The 18,904-nt window shown below is 27.3% G+C and overlaps 2 protein-coding genes across 8 annotated transcripts in view; one reads left to right on the top strand and one right to left on the bottom strand.

Annotated features, from left to right (window-relative positions):
- Positions 1 to 6,716: 6,716 nt before the first annotated feature.
- Positions 6,717 to 9,068, top strand: beta-PheRS (phenylalanine--tRNA ligase beta subunit). Its single transcript, XM_065515426.1, has 4 exons — positions 6,717 to 6,895; positions 6,974 to 7,190; positions 7,257 to 8,617; positions 8,691 to 9,068. The coding sequence occupies exons 1-4, from the start codon at positions 6,838 to 6,840 to the stop codon at positions 8,840 to 8,842; spliced, it is 1,788 nt and encodes a 595-aa protein (XP_065371498.1). The 5' UTR covers positions 6,717 to 6,837; the 3' UTR covers positions 8,843 to 9,068.
- An 8,276-nt stretch (positions 9,069 to 17,344) lies between these two features.
- The window catches only part of mask (multiple ankyrin repeats single KH domain), a 39,733-nt gene continuing 38,173 nt past the window's right edge, over positions 17,345 to 18,904 (bottom strand). For all 7 annotated transcript variants that reach the window (XM_065515418.1, XM_065515425.1, XM_065515420.1 and 4 more), the window contains one exon: positions 17,345 to 18,372. In XM_065515418.1, the coding sequence (XP_065371490.1) occupies positions 18,346 to 18,372 (27 nt within the window). In that variant the 3' untranslated portion in view covers positions 17,345 to 18,345. The remainder of the gene's footprint in view (positions 18,373 to 18,904) is intronic.

Genomic DNA, 18,904 nt, shown 5'->3' with positions numbered 1-18,904 from the left:
CGTTTTCAATTGCAAATGATCTCGTCTAGTACTGATAACAAACGATAATACCAGAACGCGACATTGAAACATGAACAAAATTATATGAAAAATTTACCGTTAACCGAACTTTGTTATGCCAATTTTAATTTTTACATAATTATTGTTTTTTATTTGACTTTAAAATTACATTTATAAATTAATTAATTAAGCGTCTATTTTATAAAATATTTTACATTTTTTCTTCGGGAATTTTTTTTAATAATTTAGGAGGCGGATTTTCCTGCTATTATTATTGGTAAATATGTGAATAAAATACATACAGTGGTCGACATAAGTCTACGTACGACCACAATTTTTGCCACTTTATGAGAGAAAACCAGGTAAATAAAAAAAATAATAATGCAGTTTTGTTTGAAATCTATTTTTATTGCTATGCACCAAAAAAAATGTTGTTGCAATGTAAACTTGCAACATTATTCATAAAAAACCATAAAAAAAAACATTGACATTTGAAATAAAACTACATCATTACTTATACTTATTATGGTTTAGAAGTCCGCGAGTTACGAAAATAATGGTCGTACGTAGAGTTTTGTCGGTCACTGTATACTTCAAAAAAATCAAAATATGACCTAAAAATTTATTTTGTAATATCTCCTACAATATCATAATCCTGTTTATTTATAGATATATATTTATAGATTTATCCGCCTTTGAAATAAAATAAAATAGTATATTTTTGTTTATTTTTAAGAACTTTTTCGATTCTTCTACTTTATTTATCACAAATCTATCTTTTCCTGAAGCTGCTACTCAATGATAAAAATATAAAGATCACTTTAAATACTTTAATTTTTTTTTAATATGTAATTTGTTGTTGATAGAAATATTACAATAAAAAAACAAGTGCAGTCATGATAGAGAAAATGTAATTTACAGTCCAATTTTCTTCATTTCCAAAATGATAACCACTCCGATTATATTAATGAAAATACATTACATATACATACATACATATGGGGCATTTCACGTCAAGTGAACCAACTTTTGAAATCGATGTCTTCCGATCGCGATGAAATTTGCACCAATGTTAGTTCTATTGGATAGTAATTCGGACACCATTTTTCAACAAGATCGGTCAAGAACTCTCTGAGTTATAGGAGGTCAAAATTTGACATTTTGGCCAAACAGGTGTTTTTTTTTATCCATATAACTTATTACCTATTGTTCTTAGCAAAATGTGTCCCAAATAGTTTAGATAGCTATTTATGCAATCTTTCGAAAAAAAAAATTAAAAAAATTTAATAAAATATTTTTGATTTTAAAAAAAAAAAATCAAAAATATTTTTGACTTTTTTTCAAAATGGTCCCTTTTTATTTTTTTTTTATTTTTTTTAAGAAAGCTTAGGTCTTTTCCTAAGCGACCTATATGGTCGCTTAGTGGGATGCGAGTGGGATATCTATCAAAAAAAATATTTTGTAACTCAAGATTTAAAATTTTTGATTTTTTTTGCAAAATCAAAAACTTTGTTGACTTTTTTTAAAAAAATGGACCCATTTTTTAATTTTTTTTTTTTTTTGCTCAGAAGAAAGCTTATGTGTTTTCCTTTAACACCCTTTTTGTCGCTTAGTGGGATGCGAGTGGGATATCTATAAAAAAAATGTTTTGTAACTCAAGACATACAATTTTTTACTTTTTTTTGAAAAATCAAAAACCTTTTTGACTTTTTTTTTTCCAAAATGGACTCTTTTTTTATTATTTTTTTTTTCTCAAAAGAAAGCTTAGGTCTTTTCCTTTAAAACCTTTTTGGTCGCTTAGTGGGATGCGAGTGGGATATCTATCAAAATAAATGTTTTGTAACTCAAGACAAATGTTTTTAAATTGATTTTTTTCATATTTGTGTGTAAGTGTTTCTAAAACCTTAAAAATAAAAACCACAACAACTGACCGATAATAGCCACTGGAGGGGTGCAATATGAGGCCGACCGCTATTAATTTTCCACCCCCAAAATTTGTCTGAGTTTTGTATCTTGCGGCTTTTTAAGTCAATCCTAGAGGTAGTTTTCAGCGCACGTGATTTTCATTGTTAAAATATCAGGTGCCCCAGAAACAAATTTTTGGAATCAAGTGGAAATATTTTATGGCCCTTCTCCGAAGTACCAGTTTATTTATTATTTTATGACATTTGACTTTAAGAAGTGGGTGGAGAGGTAGAAGTTGACAGGTAGGTTATTTATATGGTGGTTTATTTTTATTATTATTTGTAACATTTGGTTAAACTAGGTACTTTAGTATGTATGCATCTTTCAGTCTGAAGCCAAGATTCAAATTTTAACTCCTCAATACATTCTCGATCAAAAGAGTTGATTAAATTTTCTTTGATGGATGTGGTTTCCGGGCAATTCGAACATTCACCTAAGTGGCAAGAAGTTGTAGCATTAGGGCACATAGTCAATTTAAGGCAATCGCGGTATTGGTGTAAATCTTCTGATGAATCATCTTTTAAGTAATTTAAGTTGATTTCCTTCAACATCAATTTAACATTTTCATGGTAAATACAAACACATACTGTGTGAGTTCCGCAGCTTCCTGCCAAAACGCAATGTTTTGGCCTCAGTTGTGTAAATTTTGTGAATCCAATTTTGACATCCTCGTATTCAGATTGAAATGTTGCGAATAATTCATTCAGGTTACAGAGAACCATTCTCTTCTGCATTTGAACTTTCTTGCCATCGATTCGTACAGACATCCAGTCTTTCATCCCTGGCATCAGGCGACTCATATCATCTCGCTGATAAAACTGAGTTATTAGAGATTTAGTATCGCACTCCAAAGTTTTTCCCTTCTTCTTGTTTGGGAGTGTGAGAATCCCATGCTCAGCAACCAATTGTTTAGCAATTCTTGCTTTTCGTTGAGACGTTCCAAACTCAGTCATTGTTTTTGTAGAACTCCATGTTCTTGGAGCAAGCGTGAGAAGTTGAATTCTTTCAGCTTCACTCTGTGACGTTTTGTATTTCTCTTTTATTTGTTCAAGAACTTCTACTGCATCCTTATGGTATTGGTTTCGACACTCATTCGTTGAATTTGAAAAGTTAGAATAACCATCATCATCAACAGTTCTGTCTTCATTCTCGGAATTACTTTTGTCTTCATCTGGAATAACTTCAACGCAAGGCTCATTACTATTCAAATTCGGTAATTCGTTCAACTTTCCGAGCTCTTTCTTGCATGATCCACAAATTTTCAATCGTTTTGACAGCGTAGGGAATTTTTTAATAAGCCGTCGGAAATATTTCGCATATCTGATGATCTGTGCTTCATTTTGTTAAAGGGATTAAAACAAAAAGACGAATAAATTTCATTTTCAACCTTAGCCTTTTTAGAAGTCGTAGACATTTTGAATTTTGTAAGTATTTATGTAAATAACACACGTCTTAACTTTAACGCTGTTTCTAAAAAACTGATTTCCGTATGTCTTCAGAATGACAATAAATAGTTTTTTAAGATCATATAGGTAGTACGTTTTAATGAATGAGTCTAAAATCTTTTATTAGGGTCAAGAAGGGCTTACATACTAAAGTACCTAGTTTAACCAAATGTTACAAATAATAATAAAAATAAACCACCATATAAATAACCTACCTGTCAACTTCTACCTCTCCACCCACTTCTTAAAGTCAAATGTCATAAAATAATAAATAAACTGGTACTTCGGAGAAGGGCCATAAAATATTTCCACTTGATTCCAAAAATTTGTTTCTGGGGCACCTGATATTTTAACAATGAAAATCACGTGCGCTGAAAACTACCTCTAGGATTGACTAAAAAAGCCGCAAGATACAAAACTCAGACAAATTTTGGGGGTGGAAAATTAATAGCGGTCGGCCTCATATTGCACCCCTCCAGTGGCTATTATCGGTCAGTTGTTGTGGTTTTTATTTTTAAGGTTTTAGAAACACTTACACACAAATATGAAAAAAATCAATTTAAAAACATTTGTCTTGAGTTACAAAACATTTATTTTGATAGATATCCCACTCGCATCCCACTAAGCGACCAAAAAGGTTTTAAAGGAAAAGACCTAAGCTTTCTTTTGAGAAAAAAAAATTAATAAAAAAAGAGTCCATTTTGGAAAAAAAAAGTCAAAAAGGTTTTTGATTTTTCAAAAAAAAGTAAAAAATTGTATGTCTTGAGTTACAAAACATTTTTTTTATAGATATCCCACTCGCATCCCACTAAGCGACAAAAAGGGTGTTAAAGGAAAACACATAAGCTTTCTTCTGAGCAAAAAAAAAAATTAAAAAATGGGTCCATTTTTTTAAAAAAAGTCAACAAAGTTTTTGATTTTGCAAAAAAAATCAAAAATTTTAAATCTTGAGTTACAAAATATTTTTTTTGATAGATATCCCACTCGCATCCCACTAAGCGACCATATAGGTCGCTTAGGAAAAGACCTAAGCTTTTTTAAAAAAAATAAAAAAAAAAAAAAAAAAAGGACCATTTTGAAAAAAAAGTCAAAAATATTTTTGATTTTAAAAAAAAAAATCAAAAATATTTTATTAAATTTTTTTAATTTTTTTTTCGAAAGATTGCATAAATAGCTATCTAAACTATTTGGGACACATTTTGCTAAGAACAATAGGTAATAAGTTATATGGATAAAAAAAAACACCTGTTTGGCCAAAATGTCAAATTTTGACCTCCTATAACTCAGAGAGTTCTTGACCGATCTTGTTGAAAAATGGTGTCCGAATTACTATCCAATAGAACTAACATTGGTGCAAATTTCATCGCGATCGGAAGACATCGATTTCAAAAGTTGGTTCACTTGACGTGAAATTCCCCATATGTATTGTAAAAACGCTGACATTTTATTAATATGATAGAAAAAATCAATTGCTTATCAACATTTTTATTTACGGTCATGGTGGACTTTCTGTTGAAATGTACAACAGTTTTTGAACACTCACCTTTTTTGCAGCAAAAATCTTGATACATATACTACATATATCTATTAATGACTTTTTAATTGTTTAATTTTTCTATTTATAGTATGTATTTTTTTATTATTTAAGATATTCATACCATATCTATTTGTATTTAATTATGATTATTTACTTTTATGTATATTTTACATTGATTAAGATATAATTTTTTTATACTTTAATTTAAGAGCATGTTTTATATTACATTTTTAACACTTTTAAATTTGAATTTTATTTATTTTGATTTTGAAATTCTAATTAGAATTAATTATATTTTTTTATTTTCATTCTTTTTTTATTTAAAAAAAATGTTTTTAGATATTTTAAAATTAACTTTGCCTAATTTTTATATTTTTCATTATATTTAATTGATTTATATTAATTTTCACTTTTTTCCTCATTCATTCTCTAATTAATTTTATTTACATATTTTTTTTTTTTTTATAAACATTTTTTTAATTTCGATTTTCCAATATTTTATTTTTACCTTTTGTATTACATTAATTGACTTTTTAAATATTTACTATTTATTCATTAAGATTGCTATTTTATTTGCTTATTTTCAAAACTTTTTTCAGATTTTCATTTCATTCAATATTAAATCATTAAATCACTCAGTTTCGCTTTAAAAACTATCATTTCCGTTTTATATTTATTTTCCGGCCATAATCAACAGTTGGTTTCCGTTTGTATTGATAACACTTCCGTTTTACATGCATTACGGTAAAATACCAGCAGATGGCAATAGTGGTTGTGTCAAAAATGAGATATCACTATCAAGTGAATGTATGTCAGCAGCGTTTTAAATTTTTAAACTTCCATCGGCCGTTACAAAAAGTACCTGTCATTCTAACACAGAGCCGTCATATGTTCACAACAACTTTGTCCAACATACAGTGGCTTCTAGCTACACTTGCAAAATTTTCAAACGTTAAAAAATCACATTAATTCATTATGCCCAAACGAACCAACACTATATTTATGGAAAATAACACTTATATTTATAATTTCACTGAAATTTAACTTTGTAACTCAACAAAAACCTATTTAATTTCAATTAATTCGACCACTCTAACGAAAAACAGCGAACAGTTGATTTAACGCGCACAAACTGATTGGATTTCAGGGTTGCATTTTGACAAACCAATAAGTCAGAGATGGCAATGTTGATACAGTTGTATTTTGGTATAAGGTACCATTTGGTATTGGAAATTACCCGAAAAGTACACCAGTGACTAATTTGGTACACAATTAAATGTTTAAACTTAAAATACTAATTAGAATTGCAGTTGATTATACATGCTTCAATATTCTAACTTAATTTAAACAATTCGATTTTCCGTTATTACCAATAATATATAAATTATTACATTAATTTTACATAACTTCGAATAAATTAAATTTGAGCCTATATATCTAAATATCTCTTTAATTTATAATGATTATTTATCGAGCGAAATATTTCTACCCTATGTATCGGACACTGGGATCTCTTGGTCACGGTTACCGCTAAAATATAATTTCAGTTCGATTATTAATAATTTAATTGAGAATGAAATTACAGCAAATATAGTTATCGCTAACATATCGTTAACCATGTAAACCTGATTAGCGTTATTCACAAAAAATTGGCTATTACAATTTAATTTACGGAAATTATTCAACAAAAGTATAATTTTTATTTCTGGTTGTTATAATTTCTAAATTTCATTTGCCATCTCTGCATTAAGTGACAGCTGCTGAGAAGCAACATGGAAATGTTAAACACTTGTCAAAAGGAAATTATTAACGCGTGTGCAATTTTTGCATTTGTGGTCAGTTTCTTTCCAAGAGAAAGGGTTATTAAAGAATTTATTAATTAAATACGAAATGCCTACAATTGGTGTTAAACGCGACTTGTTGTTCCAGTCATTGGGCAAAACATACAGTGGGTATTTGTGTTTATTGAGAGCAAAATAGAATGATTTAGCAATTGTTATTTTTGTGTATGTGTAATTTTTTGTAGCCGACGATGAATTTCAACAATTATGTTTTGCCTTTGGTCTGGAGCTGGATGAGGTCACCACAGAGAAACAAATGTTAACCAAAGAACAGGGTGATGATGCTGCTGGTGTGTCCAATGCCTCGGAGGAAATCATTTACAGAATTGACATACCAGCCAATCGTTATGATTTGTTGTGTATGGAGGGCTTGGTCACCGGTTTAATGGTATTCCAGGGAAAGTAAGTACATAATTTTGGCTTTAAGTATGTATAAGAAAAGTTTATAATATTATTAATTTCATTTAGAATTACTCCTCCAAATTTCAAACTTGTTGAGCCAGTTGATGCCAAACGTCAGGTATTAAAAATTTTACCAGAAACAGCTCAAATTCGTCCATTTGCTGTGGCCGCTGTTTTGCGTAACATTACTTTTGATAAGACCGCCTATGACTCTTTCATTGACTTGCAAGACAAATTGCATCAAAACATTTGTCGCAAACGTACTCTAGTTGCCATAGGTACTCACGATTTGGATACCATTCAGGGACCCTTCACCTATGAAGCTAGGGATCCTGAAAATATTAATTTTATACCTTTGAATCAAACAAAATCTATGAATGGCCATGAATTAATGGAATTCTATACCAATCATGCACAACTTAAACAATATTTGCCCATAATACGTGATTCTCCAGTATACCCTGTTATTTATGATGCCAATGGTGTTGTTTTATCCTTACCACCCGTCATCAATGGAAATCATTCCAAGATTTCTTTGAAAACTAAAAATGTTTTCATCGAATGCACCGCCACGGATTTAACAAAAGCTAAAGTGGTTTTGGACACCATAGTTTGTATGTTTTCATCACATTGTTCAGAAAAATTCACGGTGGAACCATGTGATGTTGTACAACCAGATGGCACTACAGTTACTTATCCCGAGTTGGCTGTACGCCAAGAGACCATATCGGTCAAAAAGGCCAACACAGCAATTGGTATTTCCGAGAGTCCCGAGAAGATAGCCAAAATGTTGACAAGTATGTTTTTGGAATCGCATTGTAAAGATGATGATGCCATTGAAGTCTGCATACCACCCACTAGACATGATGTTATACATGCTTGTGATATTTATGAAGATGTGGCCATTGCCTTTGGCTACAATAATATTAGGAAGTCATTGCCTTCCTTTATGCACATTGCTAAACAATATCCACTAAATAAGTTGACCGAACAATTAAGAGAACAAGTAGCTCAGGCTGGTTTTACTGAAGCACTTACCTTTACATTATGTTCTCGTGATGATGTGGCCAAAAAGCTAAATAAATCTATTGATGAGATGCCCGCGGTTCATATTGCCAACCCCAAAACCTTAGAATTCCAGGTGGTAAGAACCACTCTATTGCCAGGTCTTCTAAAGACTTTAGTGGCCAATCGTAAAATGCCTTTGCCCTTGAAACTTTTCGAAATCAGTGATGTTGTGGTGGCTGACGATGACACCGAGGTGGGAGCTCGCAATGAGAGAAGATTATGCGCGGTTAATTGCAATAAGACCGCTGGCTTTGAAGTGGTACATGGTTTATTGGATCGTGTAATGCAACTTTTGGAAGTTTCATGGAAATCAGCCAATAGTCAAGTCAACAAGGGTTACTATCTACAAGCTACAGAAGGTAAGCTAAATTTGCTTGTTTTTAATTTTAAATAAAAGTGTTTTTATTGTTTTTTTCTTTGTGTCTTTAACAGATCCTTCTTATTTCCCTGGCCGATGTGCTCATATTATGCTTAACAATGTGGCTATTGGCAAAATTGGTGTTTTACATCCTTCAGTTTTACAGGCATTCGATTTAACTACTCCCTGTTCTGTGGTGGAATTCAATATTGAGCCGTTCGTTTAAACTAGGACAAATATAAAGCATTGATAATAAAGAGATCAACCCCGGCTTTTGCATTTCTCCTTGTAATGGTTATTTAACTTAATTAAAATAAAATGTTCTTATTAAATTATTAAACTTACTCATTGTTAAGAAATGTTTTAAAAGTGACTGGTATAATGTATACAATATATAAATAAATATTAATAAAGCTATAAACCTGAAAATAAATGTATGGATTTTAAAATTGATTAAACTGTCATATAATAATACTGTCAGTGGTAATAAAGGTAATATTTACAATCTAAACAAATGCTCCTATAGAAAAATAATGCGTACAGAGGAGGACCCAATTTGATTCCAAATTCAAATCTAGCTGGACAATATTATTTGGTGGCATTTTTATATGAATTATGTTTTAAAAGCTCGGTATTACGTATTTTTCGAGTTACTTCTTTACTTAAGGTATTCATTTCAAAAAAATAATGTAAAATAACACTGATATTGTTAAAAATACAAGTTTTGTTGGAATTTTTTTCTTTTGTTTATTGTAACCAAGTGTAAAAAAATCAGTGTAATTTTCCATTTTTTGAAATGAATACCTTTACTGTAAAAATTTGGAATTCTTCATTTAAATTAATGGTTTGTTGAAAACAATTTGAAATAATAATGTTATATACAGTACAATTTATTTAAGTAGGAAATTTTTCGAAAATTGTCTTTGAGAGATCATATGTGGTTAGAATTTCTCGATAGTGGAATGTTTTACCCATTTCATTGCGTAATTTTTACATTCTAATAACGTGTTCCGGTTAAACTTTGATGCTACTTTTCCGATTTAATATGGTAATGAAATACGATTCATTAAATTGATGTATTTTTACAAATTTAATATAAATTGTAGCTGAATAGGACCTACTTCTTATGTATTAATGTTCTTTATATTGAAAATTTTAAAAGCTAGTAAGCAAATGAACAGACGTTTTAATATACAGGCCTGTCACAGAATCCCATTCCGATCGAGAGTGGAATTAATTCCGTATTTCACTTCTTCAGAAAAAGTAACGCGAAAATTTCTTTCGGAATGAAACCACTTTCAGTTTTCAAAGTGGAATTGATATTTCTTTGTAATTATTGGTTTTTATTTTTCTGTACCAAAAACTTCACTGTTGTTTTAATATAAAAAACGATGTCAAATTAAAATCAGAAATACAGAATTATGATATACTTTTGGAATTAATAACTTACACGGAATCTGAAGAACATAAAACAAAATGTGTGATAGGCCTGATAATGTTAACAAATTTAATTAAATTAATTTAATATCTTAAGAACAGTAATTTTGGGAGTCTTCAAACTTTGTGTAAATTATTTGTACACCAGTCCGCTGTTATGACTATAACTAAAGTGATCGGAACAGTGTGCGTGGCCCCTCACATACAAATTAAATATCTATTATAGGATATCTGGCGAACTGACGAACTGGATCGGAACAGTGGAAGTAACCCCAACCATATAAAATAGTTATTATTAAATATCTGAAGAACTGTAATAGTTAGTATGTTTCTCAATACTTTCCATGAGTTCTTTTGATATCATTGTATGTAGTTGGGATGTAAATGGGTGGGGTCAGTGTCGTGTGCGTGGAACTTCTAATATTAAGTAAATATGTAAACTACTATTGGGATAGCGAAGCTCACCTGGTTAATCTAGTACTTAATAAATGTGAATTGTAATGGATTTGAAATGAAGATAAATTGAATGATTTATTATGGAAAATTCAGAAAAAGAATGTATTCTTAAAGGATTAAATATAAAATTGTAACGAATGCTAAGGAATGGCTAAGAATTTGATTTGGATTTTGAGAATTTAATTAACAATTAATTGATGAAATATTGAATGATTCAATATATTTTATAAGCTAATTTCTAATGGATTCAAATTAAAGAACATGTTTATGATTTAGTAAGGTATTAATTCTATAAAGAAATGAATAAAATACTTTTTTGTACTAGGTAATTGTGCTTATGAATATTGATAACAGATTTTTCACCAATAAAAACCTACCACAAATTTTATTTATATTCTTCTTCTAAAATTAATAAAAAAAAACACCAAATAATTTCTCTTTCTTTTTGTTTTCAGTATATTAGCATTTTTTCTTTAATTAATAATTCAGTATTTCATTAATTATTTATTACTAATGAGTTAAATATTTTTTTTCTTTTTCTTAATTTCATTTCTTTTTCATTAGTATGTTTTAGAAATTGCAGATAAATTTTGACGTATTCATTTCTATATAATCGTTTAAAATGCAATTTCAATATTATTTTTTGAAGTTGATCATCATATTTGTTTGCTTTTTGTTTTTCAAAAAATTTAATTTCAATACGTACGATATCAAGGATGTATGGAATATGTTTTGTTTAAGGGTTAAGGGGCAAAGGGAGTAAGGTTAGTTTATCTTATATATATGTAAAGTATATTTAAATACGTTGTGTTATTATTAATATTAGTTAATAATAATCATAATAATCAATGTAGTAAGTATATTAATTATTTTGTTTAGTTTTTTGGTTTTTGTTTTAATCAAATATGTATGTAATATATATTGTTTGTTTAAATGTATTATATTTTATTATAAAGAGTAATAATAAATTATAGTATACGCATAAATATAATTAATATATATTTTCTTTATAACTTTTTGTTGTTTTAATAAGTGGCATAATTATTATTTTCTCAATATTGCATTTTTGTTTTCTTGATTTTTCATATATGTATGTATGTATATAGAATTATTTATTTTATTTTAATTATATTAAAGTAATTTTTATTTTTTTAATAAATTTTATATAAACAATCTATTAAAAAAAATGTCTATGGTTTTGTTTATATCGTCTTATGTTGTTTGCATGCCTTATTTATAAATTTATAATTATTTTTTTTTTAAGGTGACAATTACATTTTTTTATTTTTACTTTATGCTGTTTTATAATATTTAAATCATATATTTTTAATAATACATATATGTATATGAATTGTATGTTATTTACTGAGTTGAACAACTACTTTGACTTTTTGTTTATATTGAAAATCATTAGGTTTTAATTAATTTTTTTCTTTAGATATATATTTTTATGCATTTTTTCAATATTCTAAAGTATTTGAATAATAAACATTGCTTGCAGCTAAGAACTAATTTAAATTAGTAAGTCGAAGATAAAACTTAAGTTTGGGAGAGTAATTTTTCCAAAAAGTTAAGTTTTTTAAATAAACTTTAAAAGTGTGCATGTAAGCCAATTTAAAAGAAATTTATAATAAAGATTATACATACCATAATTATAACAATCAATCAAATAGATTTCAAACACCGAAATTAAATAATGAAATATAATAAAACTTATTTGCGTCACAAATCATTTGTTGCAAAACTTACTTACCCTTTCATATTCATGTTATTTGAATATTAAAAAGGTTTTCTAAGTCTATTCATATGTACACCCATTTCTATATACACTTGGTCAATTCAAAAGATCTCCTATCATGTGATATTGTCATAATGTCCTAATATTTCACAATGGTTTGAAAAACCAAAAATGCTATGTTTATTGTGTTATCGTAACCAACCAGCAGAGACCTGCGCCGAACGTGTATGAGCCGGTTAAGCCGAGCCGCCGAGTCGTGAAATATTAGGACATTATGACAAATGAAATTGATCAACTTATTTATCATAATACAATTTCATCGTCTAAACAAAAAAATTAGATTTTCAAATAATCCAATGATTATTTGAGTAAACAAAAAATGTATTTTTGAAAATGATTTCTTGACAAATCGGATGGATTTAATAATATCTTAAATAAATTCCAGTTACATATGAAAATAAAATGTTTTGAAATATTTAAAAAAAAATATAATGTAATAAAATCAAAAAAATAATTTGTATTTTTTGAAAATCTATAAAATTTTTGTTTAGACGATGAGATTGTATTATGATACTTGAGTTTTTGACAAATAGTAATACTCAATATCGTCGACATTGGTAGTTAAAATGCTCCTCCGTTTCCAACTTCTCTTCGTCCCGTACATCCATTGTAGGTCCAGAGAGTCCTTTTGTAATATAATACAGTCCAACCGGTTAGTCCGGTAAAATCTCTTCCAATATTATCCTGTGTTAATGTCAAATCAAAGTATAATACCGAGGCCGGCCTTGTAAGCTGGTCCGCAATCACACCTTCCTGACACCCAACCAAAGGGTTAATGAATTCATTATGAATTAACTCATATTTTTAATTCATTTGTACTTCAAATGTATTGAATTCATTCCTTTGAAAATTCATTCTTTATAGAATTTTATTCCTTATTGAATATTTTTTTCTTTAATTCTAATTCATTACAAGATATCTTTAATAATGTAGTGGATGATTAAATTTGTCTTCAATTCAAATCTATTAGCAAAATGCTTACGTCAACTTTTTTCAATTCATTTTTTATAAGATTAAAACCCAAATTCTAAAGGTCCCTTTGTAATACCTGAAATGAAAGAAAGGAAAAGAAGAAGTGGACCTAGAGAAATATAACCATAAATGGAAAGAAAAAGAGAAGGAAATGCTTCATTAGATCCTGATTTTAGTCAACCTGACCGGCCTATAAATGTATTAAGCCGATCAACGCCCATTGTAGATAGATCAGAAGGATCATAAAAAACCGTACCCATTCGCATAATTGATACTAAGTTACTAAGCGTTATAGTAGCAGATGTTATGCATGCAGTTCGCACTAACAAACCTGAATGAAGAACAAATACATATTTTAATACAATTTGTATTAAAAAAAATAAAAATTTAATAATACAAAGATTAAAGGAATTCTGTTATGAATTAATTAAATGATGATTGAATTCCTTTGAATGAAACTAAATAATTAGATGTTGGGAATGGATTTATGGAAGGAATTAAGCCTACATCGAAGTGGCCCATTAACCTATAGAAAATTTAATTCAATAAGAGCAAGTAAGAGTGTTATCTTTGGCTGAGCCGAATATTGAATACCCACCTTCAATATGTGTCAATAAAATATTTTTCCGAAATAGCGGTTATAGGGGGGTAGGTTCAATTATGGACCGATCCTCACAAAAGTAGTTAGAAAGATTTATAAAACTTGTTTCATGTCAAATTTTATCACGTTATTTTCTGAGAGGACTAGGCATAAAGGTTGCATGATTTTCGTCATAACATTTACAGTATAACTTCAGATTACTTAGAACTAATTTGTGCAAAATTTTATCAGGGGCCAAATTACCGCATTCGGCATCGAGTAAAATTTATCGTAATTTTCCTTTTTGAGATTATGGTATTCGATATCGAGTAAGAAATTTAGTACATTTTATCATAATTTCGATATCGAAATTATTTTTCGATACAATAGCTGATTCGATCACGAATGCGGTAATTTGGCCCAAGATTTCCACATAATCAACATATTTATGACTGCTCAAACAGTATTCCAGGGGACATTTGTATGAGGGCTCGGTGAAATCAAGGACCGATATAGCCCATCGTTATCTTCCTTAAGAATTTGTGGAAAATTTCAGCCAACTAGCTCCTATTAATTAATTATGAGCTCAGGCTACTCAAATGAACAGAGAGCATGCCGCCATCTTTTTGACCTTTTATCCTAGGGTACTGTTTCGAATGATTAAAAACTTCAAGGGTCGAAAACAAACCGACTGCTTTACTGCATGCAAATTAAATCAACATAGAAATTATTTCACAAATCTATAACAAAGAACAAAGGAGTTTTGCAGCATACATAGATACTTACTCGTCTTAAAGATTTGGAGTTTATTTTTTTTAGATTTCAAAATGTCTTATAACTTGTGATTTGTGAAAAATTATTAAAAATTAAATAAGAAAAAAATCAATTGGTTTTTGTTTAGTATTTCAATAAAGTATATTTTAAATATTTTTTGCTTATATCTTCGTGTTGTTGTTGTAATATTTATAAGTAAGGTTGTGTTTTCAGTTTATTTTTTTTGCTTTTTGTTTATATAATTAATATTATTTGTATGCAATAATAATTATAATAATGAAGTTGTATTTTTTTACTTGCATTATTTCTTTAAATGTTTGTTTAATAATAATAATTGTATTTGTAATAATATATATAGTAATAAATGTGTGTTGTGTTTTTAAATGTTTTAAATATAAGTGTTAAAAGAATTTAAAAATATTAAAAAATAAAGTTTTTGAATGAAGAAAATAATCTAAAAAGCCATGTTAATATTTCTTCTAAGACCTACATGCAAAGTTTTAAAAATTATTTTTGTTTTTCAACAAATTATGTTTTGTTTAAACAATTACTAAAAAAACCTTTTAAAGGACAGGGGTTGTGGTTTGGATTTTTATGTTATATTAATTTTGTTTTTTATATAAACTTTTACAAATAATAAACGATTTTTTTTATTTAATAGAGGTTTTTTGTAAAGCAAGCGTTAGTTAATTTTTGTTTTTTTAATTTTTAATATACTAATAAGTTTAAGATTTTTTTTTCTGTTAATATATATCATTTTTAGTTCAAAACGGTGCATTTTTTTTTTTATTTTTTGTTTAATTTAATGCCAAATATAATTGTTTTTAGTTTTTAATGTGTGTTCGTTTTATAAATAGTTATTATATTATGCTTATGTTTACTTTTGTTTAAGTTAAGCAGAGTTTTCTTTAAATTTAATATTTCATTGAATTGTTTTTTGAAAAACAAACAAAAAACCCTAGTTTTTATTTTTTAAATTTCTTTTTGGGGTTTTTTTTATATTTTAGTCATATTTTTTATTTGGATCATCAATAAATACGCATATTTCCTGATAAGGCTGGCGTTTTCTTTTCATTTGGTTGTGGTAAATCCAGTTTTGTCTGTTTATAATGAAGCTTTAAATAAAACAAAAAGATATATTAAAAAATTATGAGAAAAAAAATATAAATTAAGTTGTTTAATATTTGTTATTTAGGGTGTGGTTTCTTTATTTTTAAAGAGTTAGGAGAAAATGTAATTTTTTTAATCTAGATCAATGAAAAAAACACCAATTTGTTATTGTGAACTGGATTGGAAAAGATAATCTCTAAAAGATAATCTCTATTGGAAAAGATAATCTCTATAAAATTCACTAAAAAAATTAAGAACTTCAATTAAATTTTTAACTTTTTCAGGAGTTTCTGAATTATTTTTAAATTGTTTCGTTGATTTTGATGCTGAAGACACAATTTCGAAAATATTTCCCACCTGGTGTTGTTGTTTTAAAATATGTACTTGTTTTTATTAATACATGCTCACAACTTAAGTTTAAAGTATTTATTATTTATGTCTAACAGTATCTAATAAAATGTAAGATTCGAAAATGAAAGTGTTCGAATTTTCATGAATTGCAGAATGAAAACATTCCGAACGAAATGTATAACATTTTACGATTTACGCATTAGCAAACCCCAGAGCGTATTTTTACTGCGTTTCACGATGTCGAAAAAAAATGATTCGAACAAAAATTTGTATGAAACTATCGAAAGAATTTTAAAAACTGAGTGTTTTTCATACAAATGTTTTCGACTCATTGTTCTTTCTACATCGTGGAACAGGCAGTTAAACATTTATCAGGTTCTTAGATTTCAGGCAGAAATTTCTTTTCTGAAAAACTATTCTTCAAAATAGTACTTTCTTTAAAGACATTTAAACAATTAAGTTTTTATATTACTCTTTTTTTGAAAATTTACTTTTTCAAAAAACGAAATTTTTCCAAAATTATTTGTCTAAATAAAATTTTTTTAAAAGGTACTTTTTTCCATTGTTTTAAATTTACTTTTTGAAGGTTTTTATTTATTTATTGAACCATTGTAAATTTTTTTTAATATTTTCAAAAATTATTATTTTTAACTTTTTTAAGAAATTTCTTTTTGGAAAATTTTTAAGGAACAATTCGAAAATTTTAAAATTAAATTTGAAAAATTGTATTAGGTATTTTCTGAAAAACTATTGTTAAAAAGACTTTTTACAAATAAATATATACGCTTTTAAAATTGTATTCCTTTTTTTTTGAAAATGTAAAGTATGTACTTCTTTTAAAATGGTAACTTTTGCAAAATAATTTTTTTAAAACGGAAAAAATTGTTTTGGAAAAATTTAATTTTGGATTTTTGAAATTTTGTGTAAGTCTGATGTTTAGTGTGAAATTTGTACTCCGAACTCTTGGAATGAAAAAAAACCTCAATAAATTATAGGAATTTCTATATAAAATTTAAAAATTTTGTTCAAAATAGTAAATATCTATTTGAAAATTCAATAGAAAATAGGGTTCTGAAGGAGGACACTCGTCAGCATAAGTATTTCTATCGAATCGAAGTTGCGACTAATAACCCAGGGCCAAAACTTGCCATTTGGAAATCATACAATACTCAACTTTAATTACAACTCCCGAAAAAATAATAAAACCACCCCTAATAAAGTCATCATTCTAGTTGTTTGTTCAATAAATGTTTGTTGATTTTTACGATTTTTTTTATAATGATTTTGTTTTTTATTTATATTTCATGCTTTTTTTATATATGTATATATTTATTAAATATTTCAAAGTGTGTAGTAGTAGTAGTAAGTAATAGCTATTATATAATATATATTTCAAAAACATTTTGTTTTTTATGTTTGTAGCTGCTTACAGACTAACAATGTATGTATTTATGTAAATTTTCCATATAATATGAGTTTTACTTATTTTTGTTTTTTTTTATTTTTCAATCAAAGATTTTTTCAAGTGTATTTATGTTTCATTTTTTACTTTTCATTTAATGCATTTTGTTAAATATAACAATATAAGAAGTAAAGTTTTTTTTGTTTATTATTATGCAAATATTTCTCAAAAAACAGCTTTTTCCAGTGTTTCTGTTTTACATACAAAAAATAAAAATCCCAAAACAAAATGTAAATTATTCAAGGCTTCAAGCGTATAATGTTTAGAGAGAAAATAAACTCAAAAAAGAATGTATTAAAATAATATTTAAGGTTTTCAACAAAGAATAATGATAAATTAAATTCCAGCTCGTTTTAATTCAACCATTTTCATTCATTCATTTTTACTTTTTGCAATTGATCTCTTGTATTATAACTTTATTTTTAATTCATTTCAAATATTTTTGTTTTGTTTATGTTTAAGCTTAATCCAAAAAAATATATAATTTTTTTTTTAACTTGTATTGAAGAGTAGTACGAGTAATATTAATAATATTTTATAAATATTATTCTTTGAAGTATTTAATATTTTTGTTTTCAAAATCAAAAAACTTTATATGTAGTTTAGAGAGAGAAAGTGATAGATAATTGTGTGTTTTTATTATTAAATTAGCTCATTGTTGTTGTTGTTTTTGCAGTGTCTGATGTTATGTTGAAATGAGCAACGCTTTTCATTTAAGATTGTTGTTAATTTATAGTTGGTTGCTGCATACTGTTTCTAGATTCACTGACTGGTTTTACGTTTGCATCATCAATTGGTCCAATTGCTGGTCCAAGTCTGTAAAATAGGGAAAAATATATAATAAATTTATATCCAATTCATTTTTTACACCATCATTTCTTAAAATCTTAAAAATTCAGAAATTTCTATATTCAAAATCTATTTAAATTTGTTCTCTTAACCATTCCATTAAAAAATTATTTACGAATTCATTCCTAGTCATAATACCTTAGTAATGCAAACATATTGAATTCATTCTTTTGAGATTTAATTCTATAGAGATTCATTAAAAATTAATTCATATCCATAACAAAATGTCTTAAAAAAAATTATTGATGCTTAAAATTTTCATCAATTCAAATCTATTACAAAAAGGCATAAGTAGTAATTTTTTTAATTCATTTGAATAAAGAAAAATATTTTAATTTAATATGTATTAGATTTGAATTAACTAAAAATTGAACGATGCAAAGGTTGAATGAATTTCATTAGGAATTAATTCAACAATGAATGAATTTTATTCAAATGAAACCTTTGTTCAGCTAAAGAGTTTGTTATGTTGGGTTTGGTTTTATGAAGTGAATTACAG

This window comes from Calliphora vicina, chromosome 1 (assembly GCF_958450345.1).
Source record: "Calliphora vicina chromosome 1, idCalVici1.1, whole genome shotgun sequence".
Lineage (NCBI taxonomy): Eukaryota > Metazoa > Arthropoda > Insecta > Diptera > Calliphoridae > Calliphora > Calliphora vicina.
This window is presented reverse-complemented; position numbering and strand designations above follow the sequence as displayed.